At 55.7% G+C, this 15,614-nt stretch overlaps 1 protein-coding gene across 9 annotated transcripts in view; it reads right to left on the bottom strand.

Annotated features, from left to right (window-relative positions):
* The window catches only part of TCF3 (transcription factor 3), a 50,167-nt gene that overhangs the window by 18,362 nt on the left and 16,191 nt on the right, over window positions 1–15,614 (bottom strand). For 6 of the 9 annotated variants that reach the window (XM_065745892.1, XM_065745894.1, XM_065745895.1 and 3 more), the window contains 2 exons: window positions 2,546–2,619; window positions 1,417–1,513 (listed from right to left, as the gene is read on the bottom strand). In XM_065745892.1, coding sequence (XP_065601964.1) covers window positions 1,417–1,513; window positions 2,546–2,619 — 171 coding nt within the window. Of the gene's footprint in view, window positions 1–1,416; window positions 1,514–2,545; window positions 2,620–11,462; window positions 11,692–15,614 lie in introns of those variants that run through there. The other 3 variants (XM_065745893.1, XM_065745901.1, XM_065745899.1) reach the window with 2 other exon arrangements.

Below are 15,614 nucleotides of genomic sequence, written 5' to 3'. Positions count from 1 at the left end.
GGCCCCCACCCCTCCTGTCTGCTCTTTCCCAGCTCCTGTTTTGGTGGTGTGGCTCTGTGTGCCCTGGGCACTGCCACCACTCATGGGGACAGCGCAGGGTGATGGGTGACAGCAGGATGTCACCCACTGGGGCACAGAGGCTCTGCTGGGGAGTGGACATCTTGGCAGCTGTGCTGCCTGGCAAACTCCAGGAGTCCTGGCTTTGAGGAGAAGCCAAACGTGTCCTCTCCCTGCACACATCAAAGGGGAAAGCTGTGTTCCTCCCCAGGCAGCTCCTTCTCTCCTTGAAGCTCTCTGGGCTGCCTTTGCCCCCGGCATGGGAGGGTTCCTGCCCCTGCTTGTGCCCCAACAAACCCTGCTGCATGACAGAAAGGCTCCCCTGGCTTAAGAAGAAACATCGCTTCTGCTTTGCTTACATTCTCCCGGGGTAGGAAACAAGAAGGAATCCCCTCCCTCGCAGAGGGGCAGGGATGGGAGCTGCTCAGAATCGCTCTGCCGTCTTCTGAAGGTGAAGGGCAATCAAATGAAGCAGGGCTGAGAGTCAGCCCTGTGCCCCAGACACAGGCAGGAGGAGGAAGCGTGCTGACAGCCACTTCCCAGTGCCACCTTGCTCTTCTTCCCCTTTCTGACCTCCTCCAGAGGAGGAACCACCGTGCCCAGTGGGGATTTTCTGTTTCAAACCCAACTGCCCCCTTCTCACTCCCCTGCTTCCAACCAGAGGGTTCCACCCACCACTGCGTGGGCAAAGGTGGGGAGGACTAACCCCAATTCTTAATGCCATTACAGCTCTCTAAGTCCTTCAGGATGGATATTTTCTGCTCTTAATCTCTCCTTCCACCTGCAAGGGAGAAGGAGCCGGGTAAAGTGCTGCACACAGGATCATCGTCACAGGCACGGTGAGGCGTGCTGTCCCTCATGCCACCTGGCACAGGGGGCAGAAAGGGTGGACAGAGTGGGCTCTGCTTGGGCAGAACACAAGACAAGGTTCCCCAGATCCCACCACAGGAGCAGGAAGCTCTCTGCAGGGATCACACAGCCTGGGGAAGCAAGGCTGCATGGCAAAGCCCCCCATGGGCATGTTGTGAGACCTTAAGGATGAGCTGTGCCTATGGTCCCCCTCTCCACACCTTTCCAACCCTGATTAGCAGCTCCTTGAGAGCAAACTCAGTCCTTCCTGTGCCAGTGCAGCCAGCATCAATCTCTGCTACTGCCCTCGAGTGCTACTGTAAAACAGGGAAAAATAACAGTGCCTATAAATACAGGGGCTGCCGTGCACACGATGTCCTGACGTGATGCTCTAACCACAGCTCTGAGCAGCAGTGATGCTGGCCAGTGCAAATGCTCCCAGGAAGCGTGTGCTGCTGTTAGGCTGGCCCTGCTTTGAGCCCGCAGTGTCAGGCAGCAGGAGGCACTCACCCACTAGTCCAGGCCCCAGGAATGGAGATGAAGACAAGCTGTTGTGTGACGGCAGGTCCCGGTGCTCGCCGTAGTGGGGGCCTTCACCATAGCTCTGCTGGAGCGACACAGACAGTGATCATCAGAGATGCTGAGCCAAATGCTGAGCTGTGTGTACCTATGTGTGCCCCTTTTAATGTGGTGGGATGCTGCCTGATGCAACAGGAGGAGGAAAGATTCAAGCTGCTACTTGATGGGCACCCTCTGGAGATACCAAAGGACCTGCTAAGCCTCAGAGTCGCATCAGTTGCTCTGCACAGACCTGATCCAGAGAGGCCAGGCTGCCAGGGAGCAGTGGGAAGGGTGAAAGTCAAAAGCACCACGTGAAGAGGACACAGAAATGACTCGTGGCAGGGAGGCTGTGGCATTTGGAGGGGATACAGCACCAAAGCAGGGACCCACAGGGTGCTGGCGGCTCCTGATCAGTTTCTGCCCTTGCTCAGCAGCTCAGTGCCCACCAGGTGAGGAGCAAAGAGCCCCAGATCTCCCCGCCACCAAGCCAGGGGAAGCAGAGGGGAAGAGGAGCCCTATAAAAATGAGAAATGACACAGTGCTGCTCCACCACCGCTGACCTAAGGGAAGGGAACGGTGCCATAGTGAAAACGAATCACACAAAGCCATTAAAACATGAGCATCTGTCAAAAAAACGCCATTTCAATTACGTTAATGTCTTTTCTCTCTTCTCCTCCTCAGGCCCCAGCTCTGTGCTGATGCAGTTTTGGCTCCTTCATGCTGAAGCATTCCACTGCTCCCCAACCTCACTCTGATTTGGGGACCTTTCCCACCCCACTGCAACGAGCCCCCTTCTCCCCACACCCAAATGTGAGCACAGGGAGAGGGGGGAAAATGGGGGCTGAAAGTCTGCATGAGGGTTTGGAGGAGAAGCCTCCGGGCAGCAAAGCCTGGAGAGATGGGGGAGGGTCCCCTCTGCCTGCTGACCCCCTTCCAGTAACAGAAACTGGGCCCAAAATGGGGCAAAAAAAGGTGGTTTCAGGGTCAGGGCTGACCTGGGCACAAAGCCGTGCTCTCAGAGGCACGGCACAGCCCCGTTTATTTTCCTTTGAGCTCAGTGTTTGTGCTCCATCCTTACCCTTCCTTGGTCAAACGTGGAGCTGTTTTGATCTCCCGTTCCCCAGGAACCCGATCCTGGTCTTTCATCCAAACCTACCGAAAAACAGGAAGAACAAAGGTTACTCTTGCTTTATCAGCAAAGCCTCAAAGGTGTTCTCGCAAAATTAACTCTTCCTTCTGCAAACAAAACGATATTTTCATTAATAAACCACTTCCACTCGGCGTGACCCATCCTCCCCTCTCCATCCCCACCTTCCCAGCTCAGCTGGGAGTTTATCCCACCAGCTTCAAAGCGAACCCCACCGCAGTCTGGAAACGTTTCAGAACTCAGAGGGAGGTGGGGAAGAGGAGAAACGAGCACTGTGACTCTGCTTCATCCCGGGAGCGTGCATCCGAGACTGCTTCAAATCAACAACCCACTGCCCCCACCCCGCTGCTGATTTTTGCTGCTGGGAGCAGCGTGCCAAGAGCTGCCTGATGGTTCTCCATCCAAGAGCCTCAATGGGAGGCTGGGGGTGCGTTCCTGGGGCTCGTGGATATTTTTGAGTTGCTGTATTCCTGCAGGTGAAGGTCGGGGGGGAGGGGGGGGGGGTGGCACCGTGGGGCTGAGCACGGCACGCTCTCACCCGTGTCATTTTTAGCCCTCCAAAAGCCCCTCTCTTGTCAAGGTGGTTCAGTCCGTAATGGCAGCGGACCAAGAGGAGGGTTTTGCAATGCTCTCGCGGTAGGAATCGGTTTCCTTTCATCTGCTGCCAGCTCCTCTCGGGCTGCAGAGCCCCAGCAAGGTGTGAGCTCATGCCCTGAGCCCCGTCCCCATCCCACACCTCCCATCCGTTTCAATGGGGCGTGCAGGGCTCCCCCGACCCTGGAAGCTGTGGGGTGTGGGGGTCCGTGGGGTGCAGCCGGGGTGGGCCCTTCCATTTGAGCAAAGCTGATTATTATGGCAAACACGGCGGGTATTCGTCTCCTCCGCTCCCCTTACTGTTCATTTAACCAGAAACTTCTTTCAAATTACATCCTTCTATTTCTGTGCCTTTGTGTTAATCATTTCCCCAGAGAATTGGTGTTTAATTGCTGTCTAATTTGCATAATTATGCATATTAATCTCCACACCTAATGAATATTCATACTTCTCATTTAGATTTTGTTTTCTAATCAAAAATTTCCAATGTGATTACTGTGCAGAGCAGGGATAAGCCTCTAATAATACCTTGGATACTAGGGAGAATTACTGCCAATTCTCCCACCTCCTACTTCCTAGAATAAACTTTTGCTTTGCTAATGTGTTTTTCTAAAGCAATTCATCTGCATACCCCCGCAAACACCAGTGGAGATCAGGAGGCAGAGCTGCTCCTTCCCTTTGCTCAGCTCTCACATGCTGGGGGCACGAGGACAGTGCCAAGCCCCGATGGCAGCAGCCAGTGATGCCAGAGCACCAGTGGGGCAATGCAGGACTTTGGGTGCCTGGAAGCTCAGCACAAATCTTTTGCCCAAAATCCTACAGAAAAAAAAAAACCGACCTTGAAATATTCCCATTCCTTTCCAAGGTGCCCCCAAGGAACGGGGTGAGCAGCGTTTTGGTGCCCAAAGCTGAGCCTGAGAGGCTCAGGTGCCAGCCCTGGTGACAACCAAAGTCCCTTTACCACCTTCACGCCCTGTATTAGGGGAGTCAGCATCTGACAAAGGAGAATGGCTTTGAGCTCAGGGAGGGGAGGTTTAGATCGGATGTCAGGGGGACGTTCTTCACAGTGTGGTGCTGGGACAGGCTGCCCAGAGGGGCTGTGGGTGCCCCATCCCTGGAGGTGTCCAATACCAGCTTGGATGGAGCCCTGGACAACCTGGGCCAGTACCAGATCTGGAGGTTGGTGGCCCCTCCTGTGGGAGGGGGGCTGGAACGTGAAGATCCTTGGGGTCCCCTCCAACCCAAGCCATTCTATGACCAACCCAAGTGATGCTTTCACTCTACCACCCAACCAGCAAACAAAGCACAGCTCAGGGACGGCACAGGGGTCAGAAGGAGCCCCGACAGCCACCCCACAGCCAACGTGGGGCCAGCATTAGGCCTCACCCCGTCGCCAGAACGTGTGTGCAGAACACCCCACGGGTGCTGGGAGGATTCAGGTGCCCGTGGGTCGAAGCCAGCAGGAAGCACACTGCCCACCTCACTCCCTGGCAGCTGTCCCACGCTCAGCACCGTGCTGCTGCTGCTCCTCCCTCCCCTCCTACCAGCAACGCGCTCAAATCTGGCAGCAAACGCCCTCTGCTGCACCCGCGAGCATCCCCGAAGGTCGGCCAAAAAAGCAGGTGCTTCTCGAACAGCACCCACCTGCTCTGGGCAAAACAGATCAATAAAAACCCCCAACACAAAACCCACCCCAAATGCAATGCAGTGAAGAGATTGCAGCACGGCCCCGCAGTGCTCTGAGCTGCCCCCATCCCCCCCCCCCCCAGCATGGGGTGCATGGACACCCACATGTGCACGCAGCTGCTCGGAGCTGACTTCCATTGCTGCAGCCAAGCAGGTTGGGGCACGCTTCACAATTGAGAAAACAAGTGGAAAACAGGAGCTACCTCCTTCTCTCCATTAATACAGTTATTAAAAAACCGCGCAGATTAATTGTGCATTTTAATAACCCTGGGCATGAATATTCATAACACATTTCTTGCTCGTGTTCTAATTAAAACGTACTAATAGAATAAGATGTAGCTGTCAGACAGTTGTGGGGTTTTTATCCTTTACGATTTCTGTGGCACAGAAGAGCTGATAGACAACAACCCTCTCCGAGCTCTCGTTGTGGATAGAAGCAATTCGTCCACGCTGAGCCTGAGCTGAGGCCTCTGGAGGATGAGCAGGGCATGACCAGAGGGCACTGTGGCTTTTTTGTAGGGATGGGAAGGGCAAACACGACCCTTGGAGGTGGGATGCCACCGAGAGAGCCACGGTGCTCCACCCTGATTTGATTTGAAGCAGAGGTGACAGAAGGCTGCTTGATAAACACTTCCAAATTAAGCTGCTTTGCGTCCTAATCGCTCTGGCGATCAGCCCCACGGCAAAATCTCCGCTAAAAGGGATTTGAAATCAATAAAATTAGTCGACTAGTAATTAGCTTTAGTCCCAGGCAAACCAGAGGAGCTGTTTTGTCCCCGGCAGCAGAAAAATCCCACGGCCATTGAGGAGCCATTGGGATCCTGGGGAAGCCCCCGCCGGGGGAGAGCCCTGTGTCCCTGTTTATTTACCAGCCCCATCCTCCCCACAGAGGAACAAACAGGTTGGAAGGGAAGGCAGTCGTGGGCTGTTTACAGGACGTGGATTGTGGATGGGACTATACAATGTGTTCACTTCCTTTTCCCGGCGTTGGAGAAAACAATTCCGTCCCCAAGACACAAAATAAACCCACAGTGAGCAGTGCTGAACACCTGGAGGGCAGCTCGGGACGCTCAGCCCGTGCCCAAGGGGCACAGCTCCCATTCACACCCTGTGCTGCCCTAAAACGACCACATCTTGGCTGCAGAGGTCCCAGATGCAAAGGGAGGGCAAAAGGTCCACACTGCCTGGTGGGAAGCAAAATGTCAGTGGATCCCATCCACAACCCCAAAACCCATCGCTGGGGACTGTCTGATAAAAGGATGTTGGATGGGTCAACACAAATCAACGCAGTTCTGAGACCCGTTCCCCCCAAACCATAGATTTGGGGTGACCCAACCCTTCTCCTTCAGCTCTTTAGTTGGAATGATGAAAGCCCCAAGAACCCAAAGCCACCCCCTACCCTGGTGCCACCTCCCCCTCCCCAAAGGAGCGCTCAGGGATCATTTGGATTGAAAAACAAAAAAAGCTGATGCCACCCCTTCGGTGCTCTTTAATTCCTGTGCTCAGCAGCTGCTCCGGCAGCGGGTTCTGGTTCAGCAGTTTCTGCCTGGTCCACAAAGAGAGAAGGATTGTAGGAAAGATTTGGGGCTGGGGAAAAAATGGGAGAGGTACCACGAAGGGCAGGGGGAGCGATGCACGTCCCATTGGCTCTGGGCAAGGGATGAGTAATGGAGAGAAAGCAGGAGAGATATGAAACCTACAGACAGAACAAAGGCAGAAAGAGGGGGGGAAAGAGGCACTGTAGTACTCACAGTCTTTTGGAAGATGGTCTGGGAGATGGTGATGGAAGCAAGAGGAGGGATGGGGACCCCGTCACCAAGAGGTAATGGGGAGCAGAGTGAGTTTGCCCCCAGTTCAGCCCTAATTCAGGCTGGGAGATGCAGCAGTGAGAAAATGCTGCAGCGTGGCTCTTCTGCCCGGAGGAGAAAGGCCACTCCATCCGGGGTCATCCCATGGAAGGAATGAAAGCCAACCAGACCGAGTGAGACCGCGGACCTCCCTCGCAGAGCCGGGAGGAGCCGGGCTTCCCAGAGCCCAGCACGGCCACGAGATGCCACGGGGAGAAAGAAAACAAACCTGTGACGACAAGCGGAGGGAAGAAAATAAACCTTCCAGCTCAAAACACTTCCAGCAGCTGTAAAAACAAAGGGCCGGCCATGGCCAAACAACACCACAAAGGAGTGGCATGAAAGGGGACGGAGGACAACATGGAAAGGGGACAGAGGACAACACGGAGCCTCCCAAAGGCCAGCAGTCCGTGGGACAAACCTGCCTGTGTCCCTTGTCCCAGCCTCTCCACAAAGACCCTTCCTTCATCCCTAGCCTCTCTGGGAGGACCATATCCATGTCCTTTTTTCCCTAGTCTCTCCAGGAGGACCCTACTCATGTCCCTTCTTCTCCATCCCCTCAAGGAGGGCTCTATCCATGTCATCTCCCCATCTCCAGCCTCTCCAGGAGGACCCTACCCATGCCCCCTCATCTCTATCCCCTCCAGGAGGACACTACCCACATCCCCTCCATCCCAAGCCCCTCCAGGAGGGCTCTATCCACGTCATCTCCTCATCTCCAGCCTCTCCAGGGGGACCCTATTCATTACCCTTGTCCCCTGCCCCTCCAGGAGGACTCTACCAACGTCCCTCAACCCCAGCCTCTCTGGGAGGACCCCATGTGCCTCTCATCTCCAGCTCCTTGGGGTCTAAGAAACAAAGCACACAGCTCTCCCCAAAATGGAAGGGCTCAGAATTTGCCCCAAGCCAGGCTCACATGTGGGGCTTTGTGCCCAAGGAGCTGCCCTTCACCTTCAGCCTGACTTCAGGGTGTCTCAGTTTGGAAATGCTCAACTACACTACTGAAACATCCATCCCAGCACCAACAGCGATCTCTTTCCACCCCAAAGTCCTTACACGTGCCCACAACACCTCTAAAGGTGTCAAGGCTCCAAGCCAACCTCAGCACGAGCCCAACCCACCGAGCACCGCTCCCCTCCTCCCTCATCCCACGCACCCAACATCCCCACCGTGCCCACGACACAACTTCAATCCAGCAGATCAACAACCTGTTCATAAAGCAAGGCGTTATATTCCATTACACAGACAGCTCTGGGCAGGGGGGAGCGGGAGGAAACCCACAGCCCTTTTTCCAGCTCATCTGCTTCAACACCAACCCATGAAAGACACGGACACACTGCGCTGCCCACGGACACAATTCGTTTTGCTGAGCCCGAGGGATGAAGCAGGATGGCTGTGTGCTCCCCGGGACAGTGCACGGTGACCTTTTGGGTCCCACACTCACCCACCCGGGCTTATTTTAGTGAGGAGCATTTCCCTCTATTTCCACTCCGATTTGCATCTTTCCAAGCATTGTTTCATTTGCAATGTAAAATCAAAGGGCGGCAGAGATGAAACCACCTCTTGTTGTGTGTGTGTGGGGGGGGGGGGGGAAGCTTTTCTCACTCACTCTCCATTGCCTGCAGAGACAACAGGACCCAAGTGCCCATTTGCTGCCACCTGACCATCATAGATTTGGTGAAAGGGCCACCGGGGGAAGGGGGGGGGGCATGAAAGGAGAAGGGATCCTCCATGTTTCCCCCCAGGGATGTGTCCCCAGAGTGTAAAAATTAGACAGATCCAAACACAGCCCATTGGAGCAGCCTTGGGGGTTTATGTGGGTCTCCTCGTTAAGGGATCATCTGCGAGTGTATTCGCTGCAGCTAAGGATGTGGCAGCACACCCCATCAGCATCCTTGGAGTAAGAGGGAAAAATGCACTCTGTGTCTTCAGCCAGAGCTCGAGTGTGCGGGGGGGGAGCAGAGGGACGAGGGGAAGGAGCAGGCAGGAGACTCTGCTCTGCATCCCCCATCCCTGCACCCCCATCCCTGCACCCCCATCCCTGCACCCCAAATTCCTGCACCCCCCATCCCTGCACCCCCATTCCTGGTCCCCCATCCCTGCAACCCCATCCTTGCACCCCCATCCCTGCACCCACAGCCCTACACCCCCATCCCTGCACCCCCCATCCCTGCACCTCATCCCTACACCCCCATCCCTGCACTCCCCATCCCTGCACCCCAAATTCCTGCACCCACAGCCCTATACCCCCATCCCTGCACCTCATCCCTACACCCCCATCCCTGCACCCCCCAGCCCTGCACCCCAACTCCTGCACCCCCATCCCTGCATCCCCCATCCCTGCATCCCCATCCTTGCACCCCTATCCCTGCGTCCCCTATCCCTGCGTCCCCCATCCCTGCACCCCCATCCCTGCACCCCCCATCCCTGCACCCCCCATCCTTGCATCCCTATCCCTGCGTCCCCCATCCCTGCACCCCCATCCCTGCACCCCCCATCCCTGCACCCCCCATCCTTGCATCCCTATCCCTGCGTCCCCCATCCCTGCACCCCCCTTCCCTGCACCCCTATCCCTGCGTCCCCCATCCCTGCACCCCCCTTCCCTGCACCCCCAGCCCTGCACCCCCATCCCTGCACCCCCCATCCCTGCATCCCCATCCTTGCACCCCTATCCCTGCGTCCCCTATCCCTGCGTCCCCCATCCCTGCACCCCCCATCCCTGCATCCCCCATCCCTGCACCCCGCATCCTTGCACCCCTATCCCTGCGTCCCCCCATCCCTGCACCCCCCATCCCTGCACCCCCATCCCTGCACCCCCCATCCCTGCACCCCCATCCCTGCACCCCCCATCCCTGCACCCCCAGCCCTGCACCCCCAGCCCCCACGCAGGATGCCCCGACCCTGCACAGGATGCGACGCGGAGCCGCCGCGCTCTCTCCGGGCCGATGATTCAGCCCACAGGAAGGCTTCATCGAAGAAGAATTGTTCGACACAATGAGAAAAACTTTCCCAAACAAAGTGTTCTCGACACCACCTGCCTCCGCGGGGCCGAGGCGAAGCCCTGAGCTCCAGCTTTTGTTTGCAAATCGCTTCAAGACCGCCGTTGCCACAACAAAGCTTCGTCTTTCCCCCCCCCCCCAACCCCCCTCTTCTTTACCAAAAGGACAACGGCTGAGCGTGGGGCTCACCCCCCAAATCCCTTCTCCCCACACAGCAGCAGCCACGCACCCACCACCCATCAGATGCTGGAACAGCCTAATTCGGGTCCCAGCGATGCAAACACAGCACTGGGACTTTCTATATCCAGAATACACGTTCCTGGCAATCTGGGATCCCCAGAGCACACCCAACAGCCGTTCCTTGGGGTATTTGGGATCCCAAAGCAGCACACAAGGCACAGGGTATGGGATAACCCCATGTGTAGCCTCCGGGCACCAACTCCAGCACAGCTCAGCCATCACAGTGAGATATTTACCTTCAGAACGGTTTAAGGACAGATGTGACCTATTTAGAGCTCTGCCAAATATTTCGGTAATTGAATATACCATCGATTATTTAAATTGCATTAAAAAGGGCTGCGTTTGATCTCCTCGCTCCTAAGAAGCACCGTTTCTAAGAACCACGGCTTTTTACTTTTTATTTTTTTATTTTTTTTCTCCCCCCTCCCCCCATCCCCCGTCCCCTTTAAATATAAATACTTCAAGATGTTCATCCGTCCCTTCCCCTGCTAAGAATCCACATCTCTGCGTAACCACACTCCAGTGCCCCACGTCCCACTCCTGCCCCCAAAGCCAAGAGGACACAGGGCAGAGCTGAACCCAATCAGCTCTGTTTTATGCTCACGGTGTTGAAGACCCACTGAGCATCACCCAAATCAGTGCTGCTCTGCTTTAGGCTCCGGCCCAACCAAATGAGGCCCTGCTTCTCAAGTCACCTCTGCTGCTCCTGAGCCCTCCCTGTCCCCGGGTGCAGGGGGAGGTGCCAGCAGATGGCACTCGGTGTGTGGCACAGCTCCTGCTGACCTGGGAATAAGCAGCACTTGTCCCTGCAGTGCATCTCACGCCATTCCCTGGGTGCAGCCTGGGCACTGCAGCACGCAGGAGCTGGCCATCGAGCTGATCCCTCAACACCACCAGCAAAATTACCCCAAGAGCCCACCGTGCAGCTCCGTGGGAACCCCACGCAGATCTCCTGAAAGCAGATTTTATTGCTCTGACCCCACTCGTTGCCACCTTCTGCACCGCCTGGGCAGGCACTGACTATGGCTAAACGTTGCTCATTTTCTACCCCTGATCTTCAAACCTGTGCAAGCAGCAGCAGCAGCCCGGCCCCCAGGCACTGCCACACATCACAGCCAGCTGGGCAGGGGCTGGGTTTGTTCCTAAAGCCAGCAGAAATGAAACCACACCACAGCCCTTTGCAGCAGGGGACCGAGAGGCGGGCAGCACCCGCAGCATCGTGCCTGGGTTGGGGTCTGCAGGCAGCCAGGAGCCCTGCTGTGCAGTGGGACCAGCATCCAGCCACGCACCGTGCTCCTCTCGGCACCTCACCGACAGCAGTCTTAAGGGACGTAGCAGAAAGGAGATGGGAATTCTTGCATCCCTCTCAAAGCAGCACAGGACCCAGCAGTGGGCACATGGCGCGGGCAGGAGGCCAGCCCCCCTCCCCACCTCCAGATCCAGATCCCCCCACCCCCCAGCCCGATCCCCGTGGGCACCTACCCTTGTGCATCCCACACGGCCCTGCCATGTCCACAGCACAGCTGCAGTCCTGCACCCAGCGTCCCGGCCCCACGCTCCTCCTCCGGCCGCCCCGTCCCTGCCCACCGCCGCTGCCTTTGTTTGGGGACGGCAGAGTTCACGCTAAGGACAGGCAGAGGCACTTAAAAAGAAAGTTAACGAGGTTTATGGCATGGATTAAGTTTACTAAGAGGGGGAGGGGAGGGTTTACGATGCCCTGCCCGGGGAGCTGTGAGCAAGGAGTGCACCCCAGGCAATGAGAAGCGCGGGGGGAAAAAGCTCGAAGTGCCCTTACCCGCAGCCGTGATCCCCTTGGCACGATCCCTGCCGATGGCCAAGGTCAGGGCTTGGCTTCAGCCCTCCGATCACGTCCACATGGCAGCTTTGGAGCTGCTGTTTGCCCTCTAACAAAAGCCATCCCCACCCCATCCTGCCCGGCTCTGTTGTGGCGATACGGGGGATTTGTCTGGCACGGCTCCGCTCGCTGCTTATTGTCTGGCTCTCCTTTATCTGCACATCTCAAAGCATTTTATAAATGTTAAAACCTCAAAGCCTCTCTCCAGGGAACTAAACCGTTTCGAGCTATTGTACGTATAGAGAGACTTGCCCAAAAAAATCAGGGCAGCGCTGGAAACGCAGCAGCAGAGTCCGGAGCTGACGCAGCCCTATGGCACAACGCAAAGATGATCCCATCCCCTGAATTCCTGTATGGACCCCATCCCCTGAATTCCTGTATGGACTGACCCGGCTCTGCCACCACTCGTTGTGTTCTCCAACCATGACCACTCAGTTGGAGAGCCCAGCACAGAGATCTGCTCAACGCTGCCATCCAAACCATGAGGTCGTGTTCATCTTTCAGTTTTCTCATTTCGGGTAAAAAAGCCCTATGGTTTCAGCTTGGTGGAAGGTTATTTAAAGAAAATGGAACGAAAAACCACCGTGCTTTGAAAAGGACGAGGCGAGCTGGGGATGGAAGAGGCAGCGATGCTCACACCGGGCTCACAGTGCTGTGGGGTGGGATGCAATCAGCTCAGGGGGCTCCGCTTTGGGGAACCCCATCCCAGAGCCTCGGAGGGATGAAGAGGAGAAGCAAAGCAGCACGGCCCCATGCAAGGACCCTCCTGGATTGCCATGTGGCTCTGCACTACACAAACACACCTCGTGTGGGATAAGCTCTTACCAACAGCTCAGCTCTGCCCCACGCACAGCACTGCTGGGCTGGACCCGCACCAGGACAAACCTGGAGAAGCTCAGTGAGCCACAAAGGGCACGAAAACCCCACAGGGTGAAATTCACCACTCGTTTCCCCACTGCTGCTCACATCCAAGAAGCGTTCCCAGAGCTGCGGGGCTCCGTCTGGACAAACTTCATCATTTTTTCCACGGGGACAGGCAGCACCAGGAGAGCAGTGCCACCAAAGCAGCACCTCTGTGTCATCAGCCCCAACATTTGGGGCTGGGTCGTGGCATGGCCCCCCTGGGAAAGGTCCAGAGGGGCTGCAAAGAGAGGGAAACCAAAGGCTCGCAGGCACCTCGGCCAGAAACAGAGGCTTAAAAATAAATGAGGGCTCAGTTTTGAGTTCTGAGTTAACAGAAACCGAGAGGACCCACTCAGGATCGCTGCTGACCACAAGCTGAACTTCTTCTTCAGCTGTTGTGCCCCCCCCCTCCCCACCCCCCCGTGCTCCTGCAGGCACTCAGCAGCAAAGGGAAGGTGCTGGGATGTGGCTGTGCTCCAACTGGGTTGGGGGGGGGGTGTGAATCTGGGCTGGAAAAGAGACAGCATGAGCTCCACAACAAGCTCTGACCCCCCCCCCCCCCCCAAGGCACAAATCCCACTTCCAGCAGGATTGTCAGCGGCACAAATGCACAATCAGGAGAGGAAGACGTGTGTGTATGTGGGGGGGGGGGGGGGAAAGCATCCAACGGGTGAATATAATACTTGGAAGGAAAAAGCAGATTGAAAAAAATAAAAATAAAGTAAAAATAAAATATATGAGGGGGTGGTAAAATAAAAACAGAAAACAAAAAACAAAAAACCAACCTCCCCCCCAAAAAAAACCTCAGGAAGTCATCTAGTCATTCCTGCTCTTTGCTGAAACAATAGACTCGGGATGCTGGCGAAGTTATAAATAATCCTGCTGGCTGCACAACACAAACGCGAGATGGGAGCGGGGTAACTGTCGCTCCGTGTGACTCACCCCCCCCCTTAACACAGCCCCACAGAAGGGCAAATGCTGCAGCTTTGGGGTGAGCTCTGTGCTGGCACCTCGGCTCACCAGGAGCCCGAAGCACGCGGTGATGCTCGCTGCGAAGCGCCCGGCAACGGAGCGATGCGATGGGGGAAAATGATGGCAAGCCACCAACTCCACAAACATCCTCCTCTTTTTAGGAAGGAAGTCACCATCGTGAGACGATCCGGTGAGGATCGTTGGGGTCTTGTTTTCCAAAGTGCAAGCTGGGAGTGAAGCAATCGGTGAGAGGAGCGGGGAGATGCTCACGCCGGGGCAAGGTGCAGGGAAAGCAGGAGAGGGGATGGCATGCAGCACTGGGGGGGGGGGATGTGACCCTTCTGGCCTTGTAATTTTCATGGGGAAGAGATGCCCCTGTCCTTTTGGGGACCCAACAACCCCAGGAGTGGGGTGCTTCAGGCATAACCACAGTGGCACAGAGCTCTCGTGCCAAGGGAACTGAGCAAGGCAGAGATCATCCCAACTGGAGACGGGGATCATTCAGAAGTAACATATGTCCCCCCCCCCCTTTTTTTTTTTTGTTAAGAGGGGAAAAAAAAAACCCAAAATGGTTCAAAAAGAGCTTCCTGACTTGTTATTCCATCACCCCGATCTGGAAATGTAATCACGTTGCTTCAGCTGCACGAACACAACAACAACAACAAAAAAAGCAACCAGAAGTATCTTAAGGACTGAGCTGACCTGAGGGGCCCAGGGGAAAGGAGAACAAAAGTCAGAGCCCCGTGGCACCCACACGGCAGACCCGGGAGGATGTGGAGTAAGCAGCACAGGAGCTGATTTTTAAGGTGTTTTTCTGTTTATTTTGCCAGGTAGGAGAAGTAAAGGTCACCAAGAGCTGTGCGAGCACACAGCTCAGCAAGATAATGACCTCAGAGGACAACCAAACTGTGGTTCACGACTGCAAAGCTGTGAGCTCTGCTCTCCTGCAGCAATGCAGGCAGCACTGCTGCCCAAAGCTGCTGCTCATGGCCAAGTGATGGTCCGGGCTGGGAAAACAAAGCAAAGATCTCTTGGCAGCTCCATGCACTGCTGCAGAGCTCGGTGCTTTGGAAGAAGCAGTGCCCCCTTAGGTAGTATCACCTTCCTTAGGTCAACCAATGGCAAAATCCACGAGGGGAGAGCAGCCCTACCCAAAACACATCACTCTCCTTTGCTCAGCTGCAGTCGGTGCTCAGGGGATGCAGAACCAGCACGGGGCCACACGCTGCCACGCAAGGGTTGGGAGGAAAGGTGTGAGCAGGTCGAACTGCAGTACAAGGAGGCATCCTCTGCTCTCATTTCTTTCTTTTTCAAAGAGTGAGGGGAAAAAAAAAACACCACAACCCCAACAACCGAACCCACGACATTTGATAGGGAGGCACATCCATCTTCTCACAGCCTCTCAGGCCATTCATCATTTGGATAAAATCCAGTTTCACATTGAAATTCAGCTGGACTTTCAAATGCAAATACGAGGAGAAGAGCAACATATGGTAGAGGTTAGTAGTATTTTTCCTAATTAAATGGCGTGCTGCTGTTTTGTATAACAATGTTAATGGGGCATTAACAAGCCTTTGGAGGAGACACCACCTCACTTTTAAAAATACGCCTCAGAAAAGCAGAAGGGGCCCAGGACCTCCTGGCACTTCATTGTCACACAACTGTCCCCTGCAACGGGGACAGTGGGGCAGGGACCCCGTGCCACTGGGGAAAGCAAAAGTGGTCAGCAACACCTGCATCCTCCAGGGCTCACTCTGTCTGGATGTGTCCTGCAGGAGCACGGCTGGGTCCTCCCCTGGGTCACTGTTGCCCCTGATGGCACTCCTGGATGCCACGCAGCACCCTGTGAGAGCCCAGCACAGCCCTCAGAAGCTGCAACTGCAGCAATTCCCCATCCCTGCGAG

This window comes from Cyrtonyx montezumae, unplaced genomic scaffold, assembly GCF_038088225.1.
Source record: "Cyrtonyx montezumae isolate F1298 unplaced genomic scaffold, pur_monq_1.0 scaffold_39, whole genome shotgun sequence".
NCBI classification, from domain to species: domain Eukaryota; kingdom Metazoa; phylum Chordata; class Aves; order Galliformes; family Odontophoridae; genus Cyrtonyx; species Cyrtonyx montezumae.
The sequence above is the reverse complement of the archived record's forward strand: the minus strand, read 5'-3'. Positions and strand labels throughout refer to the sequence as shown.